The sequence below is a fragment of the Furipterus horrens genome, unplaced genomic scaffold, assembly GCF_987537825.1.
Source record: "Furipterus horrens unplaced genomic scaffold, mFurHor1.1.pri manual_scaffold_15, whole genome shotgun sequence".
NCBI lineage: Eukaryota > Metazoa > Chordata > Mammalia > Chiroptera > Furipteridae > Furipterus > Furipterus horrens.
In genome coordinates this window covers 11,954,163-11,980,609 of record NW_028327185.1, presented here as the reverse complement: position 1 = coordinate 11,980,609, position 26,447 = coordinate 11,954,163, and the positions used below count along the sequence as shown (strand labels likewise).

The 26,447-nt window shown below is 47.6% G+C and overlaps 1 protein-coding gene across 3 annotated transcripts in view; it reads right to left on the bottom strand.

Annotated features, from left to right (window-relative positions):
* The window catches only part of SMYD3 (SET and MYND domain containing 3), a 466,700-nt gene that overhangs the window by 67,202 nt on the left and 373,051 nt on the right, over positions 1-26,447 (bottom strand). For all 3 annotated transcript variants that reach the window (XM_090263211.1, XM_090263212.1, XM_090263213.1), the window contains 2 exons: positions 13,444-13,531; positions 8,747-8,921 (listed from right to left, as the gene is read on the bottom strand). In XM_090263211.1, the coding sequence (XP_090119337.1) occupies positions 8,747-8,921; positions 13,444-13,531 (263 nt within the window). The remainder of the gene's footprint in view (positions 1-8,746; positions 8,922-13,443; positions 13,532-26,447) is intronic.

Genomic DNA, 26,447 nt, shown 5'->3' with positions numbered 1-26,447 from the left:
TGCAGGAAGGCATCTTCTCTCCCCATTTGTGGGGAAGACTGCCTGGGGGCGGGGGGCAGAGCTCAGCAGTGCAGAGCAGGGAGAAACAGATCCAGGGAGAGAAGGGCTGAGAGAGAGAGAGAGAGAGAGAGAGAGAGAGAGAGAGAGAGAGAGAGAGACACCCATCTGGTGACCCCGATGGTATCCCTGAATTCTATCATACCTGGCCCATTCCTTGGTGCTCAGGTGGTCTGAGCTGTATTTCTGTCACATGCAACAAAAAGAATCCTGACAGATTCATGTGGCAGGAAGGCCGGGGGGTGCGTTTGTAATGAACACTCAGCCCTCTAGCGTAGTAACCATCTAGACCTTTATAATCAAGTAAAGCTAACACAAATGCCTTTTTTGTAAATTATAACAAAGTATAAATGAACCCAAGGCTTGAGTCTGAACCCTGGCTCTGCCATACAGAGGGCAAGACATAAGTCTCCTTCTCAGCCTCCTCCTGTAGAGACAGGACAGGCTAACCTCCTCCTCACTGTGGCTGCGAGGATTAGAAGGGCGAGCAAGTTGCTGGGTCCACAGTAGGCTCCTAATAAATAACAGAGATTGCTTTTCAGTGGAAGACAGTTGAAAGGTAGAGGGGAGTTCTTCCAGTCCTTTCACCCATTCCTCCAGAAAGACGATGCTAACAAATAGCCGGCAGATGCTTTTACAACTGCTGAACCCGATTTATCTTACTTTGGGAGGCCATGACGGGCAGTATTTCCCATCACCGCGGGACTTCCCATTACCAGTGAGAGCAGACCTGTGCCTCTTCAATTCTGAAGGGCAGTGTGATAGCCTGGCAGGTGCCCTTTGGGCAGTAACAGCGATTCCCATCACCCATTCACTCTGCAGGTGGGCGCTGTCTCCACTCCCAGAGCCCTTGTTCAAGGGCAGCAGCCCACTGGGCTCCTGCACCTCAGTTTCCTCGTACCCAGCTGGGCCACCTTCCCTAAACATATCTACATATTTACACATTTTTTCCAGCCAGCACACTCTCCTGGGCTCAAGAGCTTTGTACCACCTCGCCCAAAGGATTCTTTTTTTTCCACTTAAAAACTGGGAGCCATCATTTTGGGGGCTATTTATGCCCCATCTTTCATTTTTTTCTAGGACCTCTTACTGTTGCTTACAAATGCTATCACCAGTCTCTGTAAGCGATCAGATTTATGAGATTTGGAAAATCAGTATCATTGGTGCAATTTAATTGAAGGCCCATTCATCTATCCTTGGAGCATTGCTGAAAACTCAGTATGGAGTTCGCTCAAAATACAAAGGTAAATGCACGTGAGTACGCTGATCATTCTTTAAAAATCATAAAACATGTGATTTAAGAAATTAAACTTTATAAACAAGAAAAATTGGTTTTAATCGGTCCTTTTTGAGCCTTTCAGGGTTGCACCCCTTATTCCTCAGGTCTGTCTGATTTTCTGTTGGCTCTCTACAGGGGAAAATGGTTTTGTTCCCCCTACTTTCTCTTCCTAAAACTGAGAAAAAGCAAAAGAGAGAGCAGTACCGCAGCTGCAGGGGCAGCCAAGCAAGAGATTGAGTCAACAGGAGGAAGTCAATGCGTCCCCAAAGATTCCCTAGGATTTGCTATCCAGCTGCTTAGGGTACAATCTATTGTCGTAAGAAACTGAAGGCTTTCTGTCAGGAATGTCACAGTGCTCGGAGATGGTTGTGAAAGTTAAAAAGAATTTTTTTGAACCACAATGGGAAATGCTTATATTCTGGAAACGCTTGCATAAGTAGGAAGACCAAAGACCATTTCTCAGGGCATGTGCATTGCTCATATCCACTGGGGAACACAGAAGACTAAGCGCTTTCCTGTGCAGCTGACCTAGCCCCAGGGATGCAGCGTGGCTTCCATCTCACTCGCAGGGAGGTGGTTTACGGAAAGTCAGGCAAATGCAGGAGAGGAAAGGTACTTCCTGTGGCCTGGCCTGGCCTCCCAAGAGTTAAGGCAGGTGTAGGGTTGGTGAATGGGGTTGGTGCGTGGCTGTGGGATTTGGGGGCAAAAGGGTATTAGTGTCCTTGTTCCAGGTAAAGATTGGAAACAGGAGGTTTGCATTGGGCAGAGAGAAAGTAAAGGAGCCAGAATGACACGTTGCCAAGGTCCAGACAGGAAAGTGACTGGAATCAGGAGGCAGATCCTGGCATCGGCACCGGAATATCAGAGGCAGGAAAAGGAAGCCTTTTATGGAGCGTGGGTAGCTATGGACTGGGTAAAGGTTACAGATGGTGAAAAACTTGAACTAGGGAGTTATCTAAAGGTGGGGGAGTAGATTCCAGGGGCTTTTCTTCTGGTCTAAACCTTTCCCAGTAGACTCATTGCCATCACAGGGAGGCCAGTACCTCTAATAGCACATGGTCCACGACCAAAAGTTGGAATGTTGAAGGAGGGGCTCAGAGGGCGAGGAGGAGCAGTCTTTGCTGAAGGACAAATGGAGAAAAGGGATGTCCAATGAACAGCACACACACTGATTTATAATAAAGGTTTGAGGCCTCCCATTTAGTGTGAAGGGCTCAGGGGTAGATTCGCCAATTTCCAGCAAGACGCGGAGTCAGATAGCATGGCCACGGGCAATGGAGCTGCTCTGGGCGCTCCTTACAGACCCTGGGCCTATGCTTGCCCAGGTGTTTCCTAGCAGAAAGTGAATGTGAACCTGGAGGGGCCTTTAAAGATGCTTTCTAAACAAAAACCCAAGGAAGCAGCCACAGCTGGCAGCTGGGCAGCTAGGCAGCACACGGGGGCAGAACACACTTTCGGTCAAATGAGCTGAACGGAAGTGGTGAGGACAGGGGCTTCCTTCAAAGATGTTACCCGACAGGACAGTATCATTTATACTCAAGGGTAACCACATGCCATGAAACATGCCATGGGCAGGAGGGGCTACCTCTAGCCTCAGGGGCCCTGAGCTGGCATGTTAGTCCTGAGCACAAGAAATTCCAAGCCAGACGTGACTTCCACCAGGTCGAAACTCACAGAAAATAAGTGCAGTGGAGCAATCGCTGGGCCTGGTATTCTCCACGTATAAAGAATCAGGAGGCAATGGCTGGTCTGGATTCAGTCACTGGTATGGGTTGAATTACATCCCTGTAAAATTCACGTGTTAAAGCCTTAACCTCCAGTACCTAAGAATATCACTGTATTTAGAGACAAGGCCTTTAAAGAGGTAATTAAGTTAAATGAGGTCCTTAAGGTGGGCCCTAATGAATATGACTGGTGTCCTTATAAGAAGAAGAAATGCGGATACACAGAGAGCCGTGTATCCCCATGAAGGAAAAACCATGTAGGGCACAGGAGGGCAGCAGCAGCCATCTGCAAGCCAAGGAGGGAGGTCTCAGAAGAAGCCAAATTTGCTGGCAACTTGATTTCAGATTTCTAGCCTCCAGCACCTGAGGAAAGAGATGACGGTCAGAGTATGACACAGAAGAGCTAAACGGGGACTTCAGCTCAATGAATGCAGTGGGAGGAACTTTAAGAAGCCAGAGACACCAACTCCTCTACATAAGGCTTTAAGGCAGTAGAATAATGATTGAAACCTTGAAATCAATCAGCACACCCCAAGAAATAGCACTACTTGACCCAGTGAAGGGCCACCTACTCCAGCACTATTAAAACTTGGTCATTATTGGCCAGACCTAAGTTGGCCCAAGGATTCCTCCTTGGGTTCACAAATGCCTGGTTTTCTGGAGAGACCCAAAGGGAGCACTGAGCTGCTATTGAGAACTGTCCACTGGAGCTAGGACTTCATTTGTTTTCTCCCATCTGTTTCGTTCACCAGTGTTTATTTACCAATGTCCACATAAGGGGGTCTCAATAAATACTTTTATTGAAAAAAGTAAGTGCCTGAATGAGAAGCCTTGAGCTGTGCCCATTCAAAGGACCCAGAGCCCTGGGCCTGCAGGAGGCCACACAGAGAGCTGTCAACCAAGTACGGAAGACAGCATGTGGCCTTTTGGATGCTATCCTGGCCCATGTCCTACAAGCCAGAGCATATCAAAGGGGCTGCCATCTGCTTCTTGGACACTATAAGAGTGAGGGTCCTGCAGCTATCTGATTTCCTAAAGCCTCACTGCCTGTCATAGACTGTCCTTGATGTCTTGCCAGAACTAAAACCACACGTCTGGGTCATTCTCATGCAACTCTGGCAGGTTCAGGGCTGAAACCACCCAGCACCGCTGGCCGGCAAATATGTCTCGACCCAAACCCACAGGTAGCACCTCAAGGAAGGTGGTGTGGGATAAAGGGAAGAGGAGCAGATCCCTGAAGGAGGATTTTGACTTCTATGCTTCCCCCCAAAAGTAAAGTCAGAGAAATGGCTCAGGATGCTCTCCTCTACCCTCCACCAAAGCCTCATGTTAGCCCAGGCTCTCATGCCTGGGAAACACAATTAGGCATGAGCTCAAGCCAGTGGTTTAATAAACACGGAGCAACTAAGCTGTAGTCACTGTCATTACTGTCAACTCCTCCTCCTCTACTTCCTCCTTCCCCTTGTCTTCACTGTTTCCTTTTGTCATAGCTCTAGGTTCTGAATTAAGAGAGTCCTTCAGAATTCAATTAAAAGGCCTGAGAGTAAAAAGGTGAAATGAGAAGCGTTAGGGTCTTGATGGACCCCTTACCCCAGTGCCATGCAGATGGCCACTGCCCAGTGTCGAGACAGACACTGTGACTAAGAAAGTAATGGTACAGAAGAAAAGACCCTGTTTAGATATATCAGGTAACTCAGTATTTTACACAGACACACACACACACACAGAGTTCAAAGTCTTGCAGAGGGGTTCAGCCGCCAGATATTTTAATTGAAAATTACAGTGTGAAAAAAAACAATCACGTGGCTAAGGGATTACTGACCACACAGTAAGCAGAGACCGAAACGTTAGTTCATTCAGTGGGTGCAGGGGTTCCGTAAAGCACGCAGAGGACAACGAGGGACGTGAACGGAGCAAGGGAGCAAGTGCTGGGGACAGGGCTCTGACTTTGTCCCTAGGTCTGCTCTCTGCGCGTGGCTGTGGCAAGTTCTGCACCAGGTACAACCGCCAAGGGGCCTTACCCCCAGGAGTGACCTTCACTGACAGGTATACTGACACGGAGAGATGAGGGGACAGCAGGCAGGCCCGGGTATGTGCTGGGTGGGTGCTGCTCCCTCGCTCTCCCAGCCCTGCTCCCACTGTGACGTGCACCTGCCAGCTCTGCTGGCTCCCGCGCTAGACCGTCATACTGATGGACGACGCGAGCCCACAAAAGAGCAATTGTATGTTTTCAGGAGAAAAGCCAGCTTGAAAACAATCGTGGAAGGTACCGCGGTGATGAAACCTCACATTTTATCAGCTTATCTGCCAAAGCTCCCGAGGGAAAACTTTAAAAATTACTGGCAACACGAAAACTGACGTGGCTGCTATGTAATTACTGGCAACCTCTCAGCTACAGACTCCTGACTTGTAAACATGTCATGTATACACACCGTCAGCTGCTTTTCACTTCGACTCTTTCCGCCATTTTTTCTTTTTCTGACAACAAAGCACAGAAAACTGAGCTGAAACCTCACTCTTTTCAGCTTTGTCCTCCCAGAGGGGGATGTCACAGCCCCGTCCTTGTCCATCACCACGGCGCCACCTTCACACCCAAACTCGTTTCCCTCCCTCCATCGTTCTTGTCCCTCCGCCTCTTTCCCAGGTGACTCACAGAAATGTCACTCTCCCCACCACAAAAATACCATGTGTGGACCATGAAATCAATTCAGCAAACTTCCCTCCATGGGAGAAGGCTCTGATCAAGGAAAAGGAGAAGGCCTTTAAATATTTTGAAATGAATTTAGCTCAGATATAATAAAAATGCCATCCAGTCTCAATTCTCTGGAGAAAAGAGGGACATTTTGGTGGGTGGGGCACACAATTTGGGGACAGTTATCTGCATGTAAAATGAACTAACTTTCGATGTACAGCGTACATCTGTGATGTGACGGGCTGGTCGGGCCATCTCACCATAATCTGTAACACCTTCTTCAATAGGAAAATGCTTTCCAAGTTCTAAACTACCAATTTGAAAACTAGCTTTTGGAACCTGATCCATCTTATGGCTCAGATTTGAATGAATTAAAAAAAATTTTTTGAATTCAATTTTTACAAAAATTTATAAAATACTCTTAAATTACTTCCATTCTGCTTGATGTTTATAATGCTAAGGACAGATGACCATGGACATATAATCACAGATGTATGCATAGATGTTCTTGAAGGAATATCATGAGGAAAGGATGATAAATTCTGTTGTACGTGAATTAATTTCAACTGTTTTAGGAAACAAAGAGCTTAATATTCTGTTGCATCATAAGAAGAACGACTGAGTAAAAGTACATGACAGTCGCAAGAAAGGAGCTGAAGGCAACGCGGTGATTTGGAAAAAAATGGAACATGGACACTCTGTCCTCTAAGGTCAGCAGTTAAAATTAGCCAAGGTTGGCAGTGACAAAATCATCACAGACACTTGACCAAGCAGCATATTAACATTGCAGAACTATTAGGGCAGGTAGCAGTCCAGCCACTGCTCAGTAAGTCATGCCTAACTAACTGCCCACGTCCTTGGCTAAAGGACACCTTTTCATTTCTCTTAACTTTGTTGGCTCTGACATATTTGTGGCCCTTTGCAAGCAAACAATTCAGATCTTGCTCGTCTGAAGTGGATCAATGCAGACTGGATTTCCCAAAATACAGAACACCACAAAGTGGCTCCTCAACAAGCCCCAGGGACAAGAAATTATGGAGTGATGGAGATTCGTCAGCCAATATCAGAAAGAGAGGGTTCATGTACAGAGATTGTGACCTGCCAAACACCAGGGTTTGACTCAAGGGTAAGTCAGGAAAATATCCATCTAATTAAGGGATAAGTAAGTTCTTCCAAGAAGCCTTAGACACTCCCTTGAAGGTGCTGGCCTTCCCTGTGAAGTGGGGGACCAACACAGCTTCTGTGCTCAGAGGCAGCCGGGCCATAGGAGGAAAAGGAGGATGGGGCAGGCAAGGCCAGGGCAGCGGCCTGCTGGTGGCGCCTGGGGCCAGAGCACGTTTTCGGTCGGCATCTGCTGGCTGGAATCCACCCCTCACCCAGCAGCCCAAGGTTCACCTTCCTGAGACCGAGCCCTGGAGTTCAGAGAGGTAACACCCCCCCCCCCCCCTCACCTGCCTCTCGTTGCAACACAAGGGCTCGGAGCATGAAGCCTTATCTCTTTGTGTTCAATTCATATTTTCTGAAAACCCGCAAGATTCATCATACTGAATATACACTTCAGGACCATGGGAAAGTCGACAGTCTCAGCCCCAAGGCAGTCGCTTACAAGTTTGATGAAAGCTGACTCACAGTCTGGATTCCAAAGCTGTTCAACCACAAGGCAGTGGAAGAAACCACCTACAGAAATGCCCTCAGGGTCACCCTGGTGCCATGGCTGGCATGCTCACCCCTGCCCTCCACCTGGCAGTGGGGTTTCTGCCAGCTCTTGCTTCTCTCTGCCTGGACCACGCTCCTGGCCAGGCCTGACTCCCTAGCCATTTTGCCTGGACTGATATCCTAGACTCTAGACTCACTTCTGTCCTTATTGTGTTGATCCTGGTAACGGCCCCTTCTCAGTCATCTTCTGAGGCTCTTCCTCAAGTGGGGACAGACAGGAGCCTGGGCTCTGCCCTCCCCTCCTGCATTTAGAGCCACTCCCCTGCCTGCTGTCCCAGTTGCACATACTTGGACCTGGATTCTCCCACTGCATAGCCCCTTAGGGCTGACATCACACTTCCATGGTCTTCAGAGCTAGTCAGTATGGGTCCCCTCCTCTCTGGGGACCTCCCACAAACTGCCCAGATCCCAGATGCTTTGGGGCACCTTCTGAGCAGTGAATGACCTTGTTCTGTGCTGGGGATGGTTATTCCAACCTCAGGTGATGGTAGATATGTCTCTGTGCCCTTTCCCCTTGTACTGATCTGTCTTGACTTCCAAACATTTTCTTAGCTCACTGCAAACCAGGGCCCCACGTCCCCTTCCCCAGCATCACATGCTCAGCACCAGACTCCTGCACGTCCAAAGTTCCTCTGAGTTCTAAGGACATTTAGGGACAAAACATCCATGGGTCTGAAAGAGCTGAGGCCAGAGACAATGAATTACCACCAGTTCCTTCACCTGACTCAATGCCACGTTTGAGCAGGCTGTCTCCCTGCTCTCCTGATTGGATCTAAGGTGGTTATGAGGTGAAAGGATTAGAGTGAAGACACCCTGCAAATCATAAAGCCCTGACAAATGGAAGACACCATCATTACTGTCAGCCAGACTGAGGACCCCAACACGGGGCCGCCTCACCTCCCCTGGATCAGCTGAGGCTAATGACACAGCTGCCCCAAGCCACGCCTGAGCTGTGTGCCCCTCTCTGGCTCCCCCAGATCACTCTGCCTGCTTCTGCCGCTGTAAGCAGCGCACCCCAGTGGAATCACCAGCTCCACATTGAGACAGCATCCCTGCAGACGCACAGTGCCAGACACGCAGAAGGAGCTTTACCAATGCTGAGTGAATGCAGAAGTGATTGCACAAAGGAGTGACTGGAACAGGTCTGGTTCTGCAGACTGACCGAGAAGCAGATGGGACACTCAACAGAAAGCAGTAACCGGAATGACGTCACGACGCCCATCCTTTCCCCAAAGCCAAGGCGCTGTAGCCTCCCTGAGCCCTCTCCCGGGCACGTACCTGTACGGCTCCATGGTCCGAAGGCCGTAGAAGAGCGCCTCCTCCAGCAGGCCCAGGTGGATGCAGGCGTCCATGGCGCAGTCCAGCACCTTCAGCTGGTAGATGTTGATATCGGGAAGCCGCTCAGCGTTGCTGCTTATGATCGCCTGGCACATGGCCAGAACCTGTTCCCACTCTGTTATTAACCTTCGTTAAGGAGGCATTGTCTTCCCCAAGAGAAAACTAACGTGAAAGGAGATTCTGCAGGAGGCTGCAGAGCTCCCAGGCACAGGAGGGAAGGGAGACGCATTCTCTTGTGCAGCTGAGCCGCCTGAAAACACACTTGAGACAAAACCATCTAAGTGGCAACCCAGAGAAGTAAATTCTGTTTATGTCAACAGACCATCTTCCAGCCAAGCCGGTGCTCAGCGGGGTTAGGATTCCCAAAGAACTGCCTTCCCCCACGTTCCGAAAAGGTTTCTTTTCTGCACTGCGCTAGGCGAGCAGGAGGCCACGGAGGCCCTCCCCCACCTTCAACCTCTGCCACTGCAAAGTCATCTACACTCATATGTTGGAATTCCTCTAGGAGGAAAGGTTTGCAGTGTTTATTTTATTTTTTAAGTATATTGTATTGATTATGCTGTTATAGGAGTCCCAATTTCTTTTCCCTCTGCTCCCCTCCACCCACCACCACCCTCCCTCCAGCAGTCCCACCCCCCTTAGTTCATGTCCGTGGGTCGCGCATTAGCTTCTTTGGCTTCTCCCCTTCCTGTACCATGCTTAACATCCCCCCATCTATGCTGCACCCTCCTTACAGAAGTGGCAGAGCCTTTGACTGTAGTAAAGCTGGATTTAAATCTAAGCTTGTTTCGCCATTTGTCCAGTTGGAGGATCTGAGCACGTCCTCTAAGCACTAGGAGGTAGGCCAGAAATAAAAATGCCTAATGTCACTGTAAAAAGCAAATAAAATACTGTGTGTAAAATTAAAAAAAAAAATTCTTTATGTGTTCTCGCGTGAACCAGGCCACGTCTGGGAGCCAGGGACACGGGGAAAAGACTGAATGGAAGGCCCAAAAATACACACGCCGCCAAAATGAGCGCCTGTCTTCTTCCGTGACTGAGCCTCTGCGCGTGATGGGGCTTAAGGAAGATGGTTCAGTGGGCTGAGTCTGATCGAATTTCATCCACTCACCCACATCCCTCCCCACTCCCACACAATCCAGCCTCTTCACTGTCCAGTGCTCTCCTGCCCCCCGACCTCCGTCTCAAAGCCGCTTCCTCCAGGTCCTCACACAGCACACCCCGCCCTGAACTGTGTGCTTTGAGGCTCCGTCTTCCCTCCTCCAGCAAAATCTACCTCCTCTAGCAACCAGACGCTCAGGGCACCGCTTCCCAAAACATTAGCAAACATTTTTAATGAACGCATCAAGCCACTTGCGTGAGTGGGGACTAACGTCTCTACTGACCCTCATGGGAAACCTGTTTTCCTTGCACTGGGGGCCTCCTGGAGACGTGACACCTGACCCCAAAGGCAGGCCTTCCTGGGTTAGAAGTTCAAGCCCCACCACACGTGGCTGAGGACTGTATTATCACATTTCGCGGGCATTACACTCTCTGATTTCAGGATGAGTCGCGTCTCCGAGGACTTGACTCTGGCCTCAGAAGAGGGACACTTATTGAAGGAAAGAAAGTGAGTTGGTGACTTTCTTTTGTATTCCTCTGCCACACGTGTTTCATATTTGCTGGGCGAACCTCCCCGAGGGCCCGGGGAGCAGCATGTGAGGCATACGCTAGTTTTGCAACAGATTGCCGGGCTAACCTCTGCGGCTTTTCACTCTGGGACCACGTACTTGACGAACTGTCAGGGGAAATGACTGCCTCTCACACAATGCCGGACATTTCTGTGGCCAGACTCGGCATCTTATTTGAGCACCTTGTTGTCTGACCTCCGTGAGTGCTTGCCTATTCATTTATATGTGCTCCAGCTCATTTGAAAAAGGCTTGAAGTTGACAAGCCTTGGAAGGAAAAGCCAGATGAGATATTCTGCAGCCCCTGATAGGAATACATCTGCCTGATCCCCCAGCAAGCTGGAAAGGGCCGCTTGCCAATTTCCCTTCGCAACATTGGCAACCATCTCCTGGCAAGCCAGGCAAACCTTCCCTGCAATACACCCCAGTGAGCAAAAAAATGGAATAATTTTAACTAAGAGGCTTTTCCCCCAAGCCAATGCCGACGTGTGTTTGCTCACATATTTAGTCACTGGCACTGGCTTGGTGTTTACTTCCCCTCATTCTGTTCCAGCAGGGAGGTGAGCGCTGGGCTTTAAGCAGGGTTGCTGAATCCATCCGAAAGGAACAGACTGTCCACGGACAGAACAGATACCTTTTTCCTGAAAACTTTTAAAGGACTATAAGAGGATTAGAGAAAAAGAGAAAGGGGGCCAAAGTGAATTTACTTGGGAATTAGTCAGCAACTTGAGACAAAGACTGTCGGACCACAGGGCTTTTACTCACCTAAATCATCTCCGTCTATTGCTTAAAAATCCTCCACGGTCCCCTGTCACCTACATATAAAGTGCTGTGCATGGCACTGACGGCCTTGCCATGTCCCCAATCTCCTGTGCGCCTGCACAGGTCACACCCCCGACAGCCTCACATCCTCACTGAGCTGCGCAGGGAACTCCAAATAACCCTCCCAGGCACAACCTGAGTGTTGCCTCCTCTGTGAAACCTGCTTTAACCTCCCCAAAGTTGACAACTATGCCTCTGATGCCCCTCAAATATCAGAAGGCAGGCCTCGGAGAGACGGGGTGTGTGGCTCCAGACCACCGCAGCCAAGGGAGTCATAATGTTTCTGCTGGTGGAAGGTCTAGCCTGCGGTTTGTAAAATATGCAACATCAATGAGGCTCAACTAAGTGAAGTACAATCAAATGCGCTATGTCTGCACTTCACCAAAATATATATTAATTTACGTATTCCTAACGGGCAAGGCCCCTGGCACAGCGTCAGGGTTCAGTAAAGCCTTGTCCAGTAGAGATGAAATGTTGCAGGGTCACCCACGGGTGCCAATTCTGCTGCTGGGACCCTACAAAACAAGTCTATTCTTCTGCCGTGTTAACAGCTCGTTGAGCCCAAGAATGGCTCCCTTGCTCCCAGATTTGGCTGTTACCCCAATATCCCCAATTGTGTCTATAGGCAGGGTATCAAATTCCATTTTGATCCTGGTTCCACTCCTCAAGACTTATTTCAATGTTTCTATATTCCTCTTAATATGTCTTACCTCAAACCGAATAAAAAATTCCAGACATGATAAAACAAATACTATTATCTTTCTCATTTTCCATTTGCTATTTATATTAATGCAGCCCAAGATCACAGAGGTCTTTTCAGGGGCATTAAATTATACTCTTAAATTTTTTTACAACTGGTTGTTGACTAGAACCCTAAAATTCTGTCCTCTGTTCTGCTGCTAATCTTTGTGGGTATTTATACAGTTGAACATTTTTACCCATAAAGAAGCTTTTATATCCACTCCTGTTGAATTTCGTCTTTTGGGACTCAGGAATATTTCAAGCCTTCAGGGATATTTTGAGCTCTTGATTCTATCAACCGACCACTGTCATCCTTGCCATCGATACCCCTTTGGGAATTTGACAAGCCAGTGCTCTGGATTTTCATTCAAGGCACAGAAACAAAGGCGAAGAGGGCCGAGGTGGAGACAAAGCACTCAGAGCGACAGGGATTCAATCAGCATCGCTTTTTTCAGTGTAGAGAGACGTCTGGTCATGCTAGCATCTAGCATAAATTTCTTGCTTTTTTTTCTTTTCAAAACCCTTTCAGAAACCAACACACTTTACCAAAGAAAACCATGATTCTATAAACTCGCTTTTTGTGAACCCATGTGGCGTCCTGGTGACCATTCCTGAGTAACCAATCTTAGTTACACACACACCCCCAAACCCAAAACAACTTCACTGGGCTATAGATTTCAGAAATTACCTGTTTGTCTAACTACCTCTCCCGCCCTTTACAATTCTTTAAAGAACCTTGTCTGGAGACTAGAAAACTCACTTGCAGATTTTCACTGGGCCTGGGATACCATTTACCCAAGGCATCTGAATGACCCTCTGTAATCTGGGCCATTGTCCTTGGTCTCCTTCTTGCCTTGTGGTTTTCCTTTGTCACAGTTTTGTTCAGACAAACTTCTCTGCTGGGAGTGAACCCCATTCTCAGCCTCTGCCTATGTAAGTCCTGTCCCTGATCCGGGACACCTTTTGCGCAGAATGACATCAGTGGAGCTTTCCTGGGTGACCTCCATCATAAATGATCGGTCCTTACATGGAACTTTGACCCCCTCACTCATGGTCCTTACTACTCATGCTAAGAACAGTTACTGCACAGCACCTCCCATTGCCACTGTAGTCATGGCTGAGTTAATATGAAGCTTCTAGATCTGAGGGTCAATGATGTTGACAAGCAAGAATTTTAAGCTATTCTCTCCTAGAGATGTAGGTTATGGGAGGAAGGGAACCCAGAAATCTGTTACCTGTTACATATAAAGAGATTACTACTTACTGGCCTACTATTACCGGACTATGAAACAGAACGAAACCCCCTGGAAAGCTCAGACCCTGGCCTTGGCTTCATTCACACCAGGTTTCAACCAATAAGAAAGCAATCCCAACAGTATACCTCACTCCACAAGTGAAAAGGATACTCCAATGTGCCTTCAGTTCTTCAATTTTTTTCAAGGATTCTTGAACTTCCTTCCATACTTGCTCATCACCAGTAAGCATATCAGCATCCTGCCCAGGTCAAATGAAAAGAAAAGAAGGGACGTCAAATTACTCAATTAAAAAATGAGCAAGGGATCTAAACAGACACTTCTCCAAAGAAGACATACAAAATGGCCAAGAAGCACATGAAAAGATTCTCACATGATTAGCCATTAAGAAAACACAAATCAAAGCCACAATGAGGTATCAATTCATACCCACTAGGATGGCTATACTCAAAAAGGCAGATAATAACAAGTGTTGATAAGGATGTGGAAAAAAATGTAAAATGATGCAACCACTTTGAAAAATAGTCTGGCAGTTTCTCAAAAGGTTCAGCATAGAAGTATCATATCATTTAACAATCCCATTCCTTAGACATATACCCAAGAGAAATGAAAATACATGTTCACACACAAACTTGTGCATGGATATACATGGCAGCACTAATAATAGCAAAAAAGGGGATATTTCTCAAATGTCCACCAACTGATGAATGAACAAAATGTGACTGTGCCATACAGGGAAATACTCATTGGCAATGAAAAGGAATGAAGTGCTAATACATGCTAAAGCATGGCTGAACCTTGGAAACATGCTATGTGAAAGAAGTCAGTCCCAAAGACCCACGTATTATATGATTCCAATAGGCAAATCCACAGAGACAGAAAGCAGAATGGTTATGGCTAAGTCTGATGGGTAGAGGTTAGAGAGAATTGGGGAGTAACTGCTAATGAGTATGGGGTTTCTTTTTGGGGTGATGGAAATGTTGTAAAATTGATTGTGATAATGGTTCCACAATTCTGTGAATACACTAAAAACTATTAAACTGCACTCTTTAATGTTTGAGTTGTAGGGTATGTGAATATATCTCAATCAAGCTGACACAGCTATAAATATATCTGTATCTGTATAGCTAAAAGACAGGAAGGGGAAGGGGGGAAGAGAAAAATCATTTGTCAGGAGTCCTACAGATAACACTTTAATCAATATGGCGTCATCAATCAAAACAAGGCCAGGAAAAGAAAAGCAGGTATAATTACACCATATGTGTGAACCAATTCTTACTCCTACAAAAACCTGAAAATAAATCAATAAATAAAAACTCACAATTTGAAAAAGCAGTACCATTTAGTAAAGGTCTGTCCTCCTGTTTAGCAAGCAGGTCCCCTAGTTTTCCCGTATGTCTACACGTCAAGAATTGACTGCCACAGGCGGCTGTGGCCCCCATACTGGACAGCATTAGACAGAGAACAATTGTCATCACAGCAAGTTCTATTGGACAGCTGCACAAAGAAGCTAATCAAAGGGCAAGACTCTATCATCAGACACCACTCAAAACTATGTGCTCAACGGTGTCAGAGAGAAGAGCCATCTGAGGAAGTTACCTCAAATCGTGACCAGTGCGGGGGTGACGGTGAAGGCGAGGATGCAGACTTGTGCAGACTGTAGACATCTCCCTGGAGAGGCTACATGCCAACGGGGCAGGTTTACAGAATGACTCCTGCGAGAACCGCATCACTCAAGTGGGCCAGGGTCGGAAAAAACATGGGGACCACAGAGAAACCCAGACTAAAAGATCCCAAGAACAGTGTGAGGTGTGAGAAAATGTGTCATGTTTCATTTGAAGTTGTTTTTCTCTTAGGCTGGCTTAAAGGTGAAAGTCATGTCTGTGAGAGAGTAACTTCAAGTTACGGTTGAACCCACTGGTCCGATGATATTCTTAGCACTAGCGCTTGGAAAGGGACAGTAATTCCTCCAGCGTGTAACTCACAGGGGGGTCTTGAATTCTTCCACCAAGCAGGGTGAGGCTTTGGGTCCAGCCAGCACAACTTATAGAGTTACATTCACAACTAAATCCCCACCAGAATCTGATTCTTTGGGTTGAGCCAAAGACTTTACTTACTTATCAAAAGAGCAGGCAAGCTTTGGAATTGCTTCCAAACATTCAGAAACAATAGCTCTGGAGAGCGCTTTATGTTGGAGCTAGACAAAGCTACATTCACTGAGAGCCAACGGACTGCCTGGAGGGTTCCATTACGGGGAAAGTCTACACTCTCGGGTTCCTCACGCGGGGGTTCCTCACACCCGTCTCCTGACCCTCCCAGTTTCATTCTGTGTCTTCTCCTGTCACTGTTCCTGTTGGAGGGGGAAGGGTTTATGTCCCCTCCCTCCACACCAGGTAAGAGAACATTGTGTTCATAAGAAGAAAACTAGCATGTTATACACACACACACACACACACACACACACACACACACACACACACTCACTCCTATATATATACAGGACATACGTACATAAACAGAAACAACTTAGGGAGGCATAATTTAAATCTACATTTCTGGTTTGCAAATATAAGAGTAAACTAGTGTGTTCTTTTTCATAGTCCCTAAGGTATGAAATGAATACACTATGTCTTTATTTCATTATTTCTTATCCAAACGTATCAAAGATGCTAGCTATCATTCAAGACAAACATATTTAGGGAAAAAATTCCTTTCTGAACTTCAGGTTTGCTATGTAAAAGGAGCTTAAGTAGATGAGTTCTGAAATTTGTTCTCAGTAGTTGAAAAACATTCATTTTATATATATTTATAGTTTTCAAAAATAAAATGTACCATTGCTGATGTCCTACAAATGGTAAAAATAATTCAGCCGTGAGCAGCAGGATTGCTGAGGAAGTTCCCTCTGCTGGGAGAAGACGATGAGCAGAAAGGACACGTGTCCTGGCACCACCAGCACCTGCCGCCTGACGAGCTGTCTGTCCCCAGGTGAGCCTTCCCCTCCCAGGGCCCTGGCTTCCTCACCCGTAACCTGAGAAGAGATGTTGGTCTGAAGGACACCAGCATTCTTTCCACCTGACCGCTCGAGTGGGGGGCGGGGTGCAGCTCCAGAAAAGTCCTTAAAAGGCCTGTCTTGCCTTGAAACAGTAAAATCACGGAGCATGTGCGTGAGGAAGACCTGTGCCAGTTTTCTCAGGATCTGGGTAAGAGTGAGTCTCCTGAGTGCCTCCTTCTCTCTTTGACCCTCAAGCTCATCTACCCACGCCCCATCACCCAGGGGTCAGGTGCAAACTCCCCACTAGCAAGCCATTCCTCTCACTAGTTCGTTCCTGCTCATTCACCCACATTCCTTCTTCTCAGCCTCAGCCCGAATCCGACCCGCCCCTGGCTCTATCTTAGGCTCACACACCAACCCTTCCAGCTGGAATCCTTTCCCTCTGGACTCTGCCAGGGTCTGGACTGCGGTTTTCTGCCCCTTCCTAGGGGCACCCCTTCCATCGACTTCTTTGGCTTCCTTCCCATTTGTCCCTTCAGGACGCAGCCTCAAATACACTCTATCAGGAAGTCTCCAGGGCTGCCCACTGAGCTAGCCCAGCCCTCCCGATCCACCACAGACCCTCCGCCAGCCTCTCTTGCAGCACCAAGGGACATTCATGACCATCCTGATGGTCTCCTGGCTAGGTCCCAACTCCCTGAGGGACCACGACCGCGTCGCGTCTCTATGCCCAGGGCCAGCACGGTAGGTTCTTCAGTAAATGTTCATGACAGAGTGGAAGAGAGAGGAGGGCTCTCCCACAACGCACAGGGAGCACTATTGTAAGAACAAAATACCTTAGTTCCCCAACAAGGACGAGGACTTTAGCCAAGGAAATAGCGGGCTGTTCTTTTCACACCATGCTTCTCCCTTGACGTGTTCCTACCATTTCAACACTGTGATTGTGTTAGAAAAGGATACATTCCCACTGTTGCTTTCAGGATGGCAAATGCCCAGATACTGGTGTAGAACCTGTGGACTCTGCCCCCGGCAAAGGAAACCCCACACTGGCTCGGGACCTGTGCTCTGTGACCACAGCATCAAGACTGCTGGGGAGTGAGCTCTGTCGACCCTCCTGGCTCCGACCTCCAAGATCAGCCTGAGCCACCTGTGGCTCACCTGGCCCACATGTCCCTGCCCCCACTGACCCCGGGATGAATCAGTGAGGCCATCCAAACTCCCTCATTCATAGGTGATAAATCATGACTCCAGCATCATTCCCTTGACGGTAAAAAATAGGTACCAGATGATATGAGATAATCTCTCCACTACATAAAACGGTGCCACTCCACATAATTACATTCAATTGGCCAAAAGTGCTTCCTTCGGGTTTCAGCGAAGGAAGCGTACCTGCCAGGTGGCAGTGGTCACAGCGAATTAGACATCTGAGCTTCTTCAATAGGGTACGACTGGGCTCCAGCAAGACGGGCTGAGCCCATCTTGGGGAAGTGACCGGGGGCTCCATGGGGTTCAAGCATCAGATGCAGCCAGCCGGATCCCCTCTGCAGCTGGGGCTCTCCAACAGATGTGCTCCCTCGGCTTGCAAGTGTTTGATGTTGAAACTCTCGCACTGGGCTAATTTCAGCTGGTTCACATTAGAAGGAAGAGGACGGCAAGCTGCTTTGCAGCGCTTCCTGTTATCTAATCCTCACGCAAACTCTAATTAGGTTGGACTGGAGAGAGATGAGTATAGGACGGGAAATAAAATTATGGAACACACAAACTTTTCCAGTAATTTAATAATTCTAGTGTTTTTAAAAAAAAAAAGGATTTTTTTTTTTTTTTTGGTTTTGTTTTTTCAAAGCAGAATGCAGTTCACATCTCGGGTGTGCACTTAGATTGGGAATTTCTGAAATTCAAAATCATGAGGGAAACCATGTGCCTTTGATGGAGGTGCTAAGGGTCATGGATGATACGCTGGGTCTGATAGATTAAAATGTAACAGCACTCGAAATCTTTAAATTCACAGGAAACATCTCTGCTGGAACCAATTTCTACCTCCTTTGGCAACAACAATTGAAAGCAATTCAGATTTAACTTGAGGGGAAAAGAGGCTCTTTCATAAAGTGGAAACATTTCCACAAGGCCGCTCATTGGAATCAACTGCAGGTTCCAGCTTAAGGCTCAAGACCACAGAATTGCCACAAGGAGGAGGGCTGTCCTCTCCACTGCTTCTAGGAAAGTGACAACAGCCTCCAGTGTTGGGACACCTAGACCCACCCAAGGACTCTTCCAGCTACAACTCCTCCCTCCCTCTTCCCAGCCCAGTGACTAACACCTCAGAGACAAAAGCTCGTCCGCTTACGTCAAACCAGGTCCATTTTGAGATTTAAAAAAAATGCATCCACGCACGTGGGGCTGTAGAGAGCCCACCTGCATCAGGGGTGCACACCGAAACTCTGCCTTGAGCGCCACATTTTGGGGGAAACCAGCAGGACTGGCCTGCTAAACAGAAAATGGCATTTAAGAAGAGACACTGCCATGTACCCTCCCATACGGAAAGATGTATTCCTGAGAATCTACGATGCGGGTTATACGGACTAGCAAGCTACTGACTCCCCTTGGAAACGCACGTCTGAGCCAGTTCCTTGCACGCGGTACGCACACTACCACACGAACGGCTGGCGTGGCTGTAACCCGGTGTCCCCAGTGCCCAGCAGAGTCCTGACAGTCTCGCTGTGTAGACTCCATAGGGTGGGGAGGTTTGAGACTGGGAGAAATGCAAAGATTCCTCAGGAAAAATTGTTCTCAGCACAACCGTCATTAAGATAGAGCCCCCCTCTCCCCAAGATTCAGGGCGGGTTTTGTTTTCATGAGGTCCCAGAGCACAGCCCTTGGCTTCCAGCCGCCACACCTCCGTATCTCCTAGTTCCTTCTTAGGGACAGCTGCTTCTGTTCTCCTCTGCAAACAGAGCGGAAGGTGCTTTCACCTGCAGAACAAGTCAAACTGGTCCAAGGAGCAACGTTCTGATAGTGAAGGTTAGGAGAGGGGTTCTTCCAGAGCCATTAAAAAAAAGAAAATGGGGTGAACTAGAGCCTGATCGAGGCCCCGTGCTCCTGGCGTGCGGAGCGTGTGAAGGCGGCGCCATGGACGAGGAAGTGGTGGGGGTGGAGCCTCAGACCCCACTCTGCCCCCCTGAGGCTCACCCTGCCACCTGGCCCGGCTCCCCCAGGTGAGAACTTGACTGGGATCGCCATGGAGACGGAGACTCAGCATCCCCCACCAGCAGTCGCCTACATATATGGCGTCTGTTGTGCATAAAGAGGGACCTGAAGTTCCGACAGGAGAGACTTTGACCTTTGTGGTTGTGCAACTCACTGCAAACACCTTCGTCTTATTTTCAGCCGAGTTTTCTCACGTATAAAGCACACCAGCCGGAGCACAGAGTGCGGAGGCCTACACCCAACCCAGTACGGCACTGCCGACCCCAGAGCTGACGATGACTGTTCCGTTCACACTCTTCCTCTGACATTTGCATGTGCAATGTTTATAGTGGGCTACATTCCAGACTCGGTAAACACAGTATGTGGTTGCTTCTCTGCGAAAGCAGGCACATCAGAATATTTCATCTGTGGTCCCTAACCAGCAGGATAGCTTAGTTGGGGTCCACACTGACAACCTCAGATCATGAGTCCTGGAACAGGGTCTAGTCGTGCTTTCCTAGGGGAACCATAAGGGTAACACCGGAAGTTACCTAATGTGACATCAGAGCCTGTCCCTCCCCTACGCTCTCAGAGCTGGCTAGCACCAATCCACCAGTCCTTCTTGTGATGCAGTGCAGACATGCTCCAACCACACGCCAAACAAGCAGAAAGTTCAAAGGCCTACATGCCAGTCTGAGGAGAAGAAGGATTTTTAATAGCTCGTATTTTCAAAAAGACAGAGCCCAGAATTGCAGTGGAGAAGAGCCAGGGTTCCTCTAGTCATTCTAAAGCACGTCCGCAGTCTGTGAATTAATCCATGCAGAGCTCTGTTCCTGGATGCTGGGGGGCCGGGGAGGGGGTCATTCCGGAGGGCAGTCCGTCATGGGCTGAGGGTCTGTCAGGGAGGCCATTCCTTCTAGGTGTGGGATGGAGTCAGGGGGAGGTGACCGAGTTCCATGGGTCAGCTCTTTTCGCTCCTCACCCAGACGAGGACTCAGATGCTCTCCTGGCAACTCTGCCCCCGTGGATGTGAGCACTGCTGGCTGATCTTGCACGGGGAGCATCCCTCGGCACCCCACCGACAGAGAGAACAAGTCTGCACTGCACATTCCGGTAAACGCCAGTCTGGCCCGCAGCCAGGGGACCTCTTTGTAACATCAGAGATAAAAGGCCTGGCCATGTTTGGCGCCCTGCCCCACCTCCATTCCCATGTAACCATCTCATAAACCAAGTATGCGTTACTGTTCACAGAGCCTTCCCGGCAAAGGTCTGATGGAGCCTCCTAAACTTTACCATATGATGATCAGAGGTGTCCCCACTGCCCAGGAGGTGGTGGTACAGGGAGGGGCAAGTGATTTCATAGAGAGCATGCTGGGAATCACGGGGAGAACTGGAGGCGTACACCCCGGGACACACTGGGAATACTCCTGCTCGTAAAGACCAGCTCACTGAGCCACCGGGGTCAGTCACGGGCCCCTTTCATTAGGACCTGGCACGGTGGCAACATCGAACCACAAATCAACCTCAGGTCTGCCCCAAACAGTACAGCTATCAATCTACTTTGTGCGTGGATGTCTGGTGAGGTCCTTATCAAATTTGGGATGTACCCAAAATGGCATTTAGAGTATACAAAATGGCACAATTCTCTTTTTATGCTTCTCACCCCAGGAAATGCTACGATGCCAGCCACAAACGATGTATAAGATCATTACCCTCTTAACCCATTTTTATTTTCTTTTTGAGTCACATTCAGAGGATCCAAAAGTCCAGAGTCCAGCTGTTGGCCTTTAATACTTATTTTACTATCTCACTTTCTAGATTACTTAAAAGATTCCAATATTAGTAAATGTTCATCATTAGAATAGGCAAGGATTTTTTCCCTAGAAATCAACAAACATGAAAGTCTTTCTTAGTCTGTACAGTCATTCACAGAACTTAAGAGAGTTTATTTAACATGCGAAAAAACCTGTTTTTATCACCGATGGGAGCTGACCCAGTTGGGATATGCCAATACTTTTTAATATCTCAGACACTTTAAACCGCTCTAGGAGGCTGCAGAGTGCTGACTTCCTCTTCAATCCTGCAGTAATGAACACGTGCACGGGTACCCCAGACACGCCCCCACCCGCATCCACGCCAGGAACGCGCTTTGAGGGAGACGGCAGTCTGACTTTCCTCCAGCTTGGGTTCTCTTCTCTGCTGGCAGGGTCATGCAATGGTTATATAAATATTTAGAGTCACAAAGAGAACTTTTTAAAAACAGAGGCCAGTTCCCACTGAGGCCAATGACAGCAGGATTTCTCAGACACGCAGGTGTCTGTATTTTTTTTTATGGTCCCAGGTTACTCTAATGCACAGTCAGGACAGAAGACCCCCAGCCTGGTCTTTGCTGCCTCTGTCACTGCTTCTAATCTCTGTGATCATACCGTCACAGTTAAGACCGGTTTTTGTGCCAACAGTGTTAAGACTTGCTGCAGGTTCTTAATAGTTTGGGCTTTTCTCCGTTGTCTATTCAGTCTGTAATGGCGCATCCCATGGCGTCTACTTTTGATTTGTAATAGACACAAAAAGTGACCAAGTGCAACATTTTTCAAATGTGCACTAGAGCTCATAGGCATTGGAACCCCCAAAACAGAGATGAGATATGGCCTTAGCCTTGAACGGTTTATAGTCTAGTGGTTGACAGAACCACATAACCTACTTCTAGGTATTGCACGTGATAGGAGAGAGAGAAGTCCTGGGCCTATGGCAGCCCAGAAGCAGACCCTTGGCCCACGCAAGTCTAGAAAAGTGTCGTGGAGAAGAGGATGCTGGAGCTCGAAGGCCACGGAAGTACCAGCCGAGAGCAGACACATGGGAAGGCACAGCATGAGGAAGCAGAGGGACGCAGATAGCACGGGGCACGAGAGGGGACTCCTGGTTCCAGAGCAGTGGTGGGGGTGACACCCCTCAGCCCCCTATGGCCCGCCTGTGTCTGCAGTGACTTGCTGCTTAGCGGTTGTTTTTTCCTATTTAGAGGCCTTTTAGGTCAGGTGTGGGGGTGTCTAACTTGGGGACCCATTTCAGAACATGTCCGTAGACTGGAAAACATAAGGCTGGATTAAACAGTTAATGGAGGGAAAGGGGAGACAGGAAAGGTTTAGAGATGAGGTCAGAACCCGGAAAAAAGGGTGGATTTGATCCTGAGTGAACAACATAAGAGACATGGAAGGATTTTAAGTACAATCACTGTTTCATTCAAATATCTACGTGGAAAATATACAGCAGGTGGGGAACTGAAGACAGAAAGACCAGGAAGGTAGATGTTGCAACAGCCCAGAAAGAGACAGGCCTTTGGGACAGAGACAGAGAGGAAGGGGCCCGTGTAAGAGAGGTTAAGAAAGGGATGACTTGGGAGCGAGTGGTCTGTGGAGGAGGACAGTGTCAAGCATTGGACGTCAGTGACTCAGTACACACAGGGTTCAACTCAGTGCTAGACAAATAATGCTATTTATTAACTTATTCATCGCACAACACAAATCTGGTAAGTGCTGCAATAATTATATAAGTGCTGTGCTGGGCACTGAAGCCACAACAGGAAACAAGACTGATAAGGTCACTCTTACTTTCTTAACAAGTAAGGCAACAGGCAAACGCAAATAATAATAGGTAATAATGGCTCATGCTATAATGGAGATAAAGAGGGAACAGAAAATAACATGGAGAGAAGTCCTGGCTTTCATAGGGGAGCGGAGAATGTCCCTCTGGGGAGGTGAGCTGGAAGGTAAGGGCTGAAGAAGGGTGAAGAGCTACGGGAAGACTCGGGCAGAGGGACGCCCAGAGCAAAGGTCATGAGACAGGAAAGATCTTGACATGTTCCAGCCAAGGGACAGAGCTGACACTGGAAAGATGAGCAGGAGCCAGGCCACACAGGGGCTGTTGGCCTTGTCCATGAACCTGGATCTCCCCTTCCAACGGAGCGGGCAATTGCTGAGAGGTCCCTTATGAAAATATCCCTCTAGCTTCTGTGCACAACTAAATTCCAGAGCGGCAGGGTAGAAATAGGCAGACCACTTAGAAGACACTTGCAACAATCTAGGCAAGCGAGCGGGGTGCTGGAGAAATACTCCACATTGTACGAGTTAATAATGGTCTACCTTCTGTTGACACAAAATGTTGACATTAATAAAAATCTAAATGATACCTCTCATAGTGAGGTAGGACAGTAAGAAGCTAGCAAAGTTCCTTGGCAAGTTGAATGGCGAAACGGAGACAGCTAATTCAAACTGGCTTCATCCGGTACTTTGACTCATCTGCCTCCTTCTCCCTCCCATGAACATTCATGCCCTTAAGCATGAGGTCCTCAGCACTGTGAGGTTCTGACCCACATCAAATAATCTCAAGAACAAAGCCTTTGGTCTGCTGACCACAGAGACAGAATTTTGGTCAAACCGGAGCTAACATCTAGCCTTCAGTTGTTTTTCAGCTCCAGGCCCAGAAAAGCAGCAAAACCAGATGAGGTGACATCATGGCTGGCATCAGGACCAGATGCAGTGACCAATGACCCTCTACTCAAGCACTGACCAATTAGTAGAGACCAAGACCCTGACCTTATACATTCATTTTGATCAATCAGCATATTAAAGGGCACACCTGGGAAGCCGATAAATGTTCTATTGAGATCCTCCCCTCAAACCTCCCCTAAAATTCCTGCCTTTAGAAAACAGATAAAAACCCTTAAGACAAAGGACCCACTGTGTACTCTCTCTCTCTCTCTCTCTAGAGCACATCCACACCTCCTTTCTTTGCTTTCTTTCTTCTAAGAATCTCCCATGAGACTTGCAACCAGGGGAGCAGCAGGCGGCAGCACTTTGTCCTGAGCTAACCCCCTGAACCTGCCACTGAGGGCCCCTCCCTTGCCTCTGTAACTCGTTTCCTGAGCCCACACAGCCCAACTGGCTCACTCTTCTGCCTCTGTGACTTTCTTTCTCAAAGGCCAAGGAAGCTCCCTGAATAGCCTGCTAGAATCTTCTCTTCAAGTGTCCTTTCATTTTGCACGCTAAATAAACTTCCTCTTGTCCTAGAGTTCTTGGCTGTGAATTCTTTCTTTGCCAGACTCTAGAACCAGGAGCCAACGTCACCAGTAACAGCAGCAAAGCATACTGAATTGAAAGGCTAAATGGCAGGAGCAGTAATTTTCCTGGGTAAAAAGTATAGAGTTGAGCTTATGCTAGCATGAAAAAAATCAATAAAGGAACAAACTGTTTTCAAGTGTACATACTTTATGGAAAGGGTGGGCTGTGCTTCTCTAATTGCTCATATAGCAGCACTGTGATTGCTCGGGAAAGAGACTTATAGACAGTAATTGCCTGAAATTGGCAATATTAGTGACTTTACTTTCAAACCTGTCTGTTCGATCTTTACGGTCTGAAATGACAAATGCAAAAAGGGTTTAAACAGTCCCTTGAAGCTCTGCTGTTAATATTAAAAATCCTTCTGCTCTTCACTTGGTAACTAGATACTGAACCCAAAACATCATGGAAAGAGTTTATTTTTGCCAAACTATATAGTGGTATTCAATTACGTTGGAAAAATCCAGATAACATCTAAAGTAGGGTCTCAGCACTAAGGCTGAGGGGCACACTAAATAAACATGACAGGCGTGTCCTATTCAAGCCTTGAAACCATCCAAAGAAAAGTCTGAAACCCAGGACATCCTGTAATAACTTGGCTATTTTCCACTTACTTGGGGGTGAGGAGCTAAACATTTTTAAACTCTTCCTTCTGATTTCCCTTGCCACTCAGTTGCTAACAAAATAATACAAAATATAAATAAAAATATTGAAATTGCTGTCAAGATGTTAACTTTATTTCCTGTGTGATTATATGTTTCTTTCTGGGATGCTCGTGCTAAAGATCCTGGGGAGAAGTATTACTTCCTTCTATCTACTCAACAGCCCCCCGCTCCACTGCCCTGAGCAGCCTTTACTGTGGACACCAAAACTGTATCCCGACATGTAGCTGGGCCCGGTATGTAAGAATTTAAGCACAAACCTGGTGGCCTTACCCCTTGTCTCATTTCTGCCTATTTTTGGCTTGCTTTTCAGGGAGCTTCAGTTAACAGGGTCTTCTCTTAGGCCTTTGTGTACATAGCAAGTCCTCAGCAAATGTCTCTCACGGGAATCAATAAAGGTAAAGATGGCCCAAACCCACAGTGGGTGATGTTTTTAAAACATATAATTCCGTAGGGTAAAAGGTGTCATTTTGTTTGTTTGTTGTGTTTTTTAGTGGTAAATGTGTGAATTTCTTTTAATCCCACAGTATCTAACTTAATCCAAGGACTGATTCAGAGCTTGAAGACAGAGGACAAGGAAGCTTCCTGGGAATTCAGAGGTCAGACACACGGGAAAGACTTTGTTCATAGAAGACCCCCACCGGGGAAACACCACCAAGTCTTTAGAAGACAGTTCTGAGGTCAGTACCTCTAATCCACATACCTGCCGTTGAACACACCCAAGCTTAGAGAAGACTAAAATGTGTGGGCCGTCCTCCTCCGTCAGCCTGCGGTCCCTGCTCCCTTCATTCTCCTTACTTACGAATCTTATTTTTCCAAGGTGCTCGCCGGAGCACATTAGAGGTTCTCCTTGCCCCCTTTGGAGTTACGGGGCTGCTGGGACATTCTACAGCTCCAGAATAAAAGCTCAGGACAAACACTGCTCTGGGTCTTTGCTGAGCTGAAGGCAACGATATGAAATTAAGGAGGTTACTGTTCATGCTTCTTACAATTATTTTAATTGACCGCATTCATAACAGGAAGCAGTTGTAAAAAGCAGAGATTCATTGATATGTCAAACTCGGGTAATTTTCCTTATCTTCGGAGCCTGTGTTTGTTACCCCTGCTGAGGAACTACCCCACGTTGAATGCCGCCTAATTGTTTAGAAATAATTAACATGTTCTTAAATCGGTGGTAGAAAACATAATTTATTAATTGGCTGGTACTTT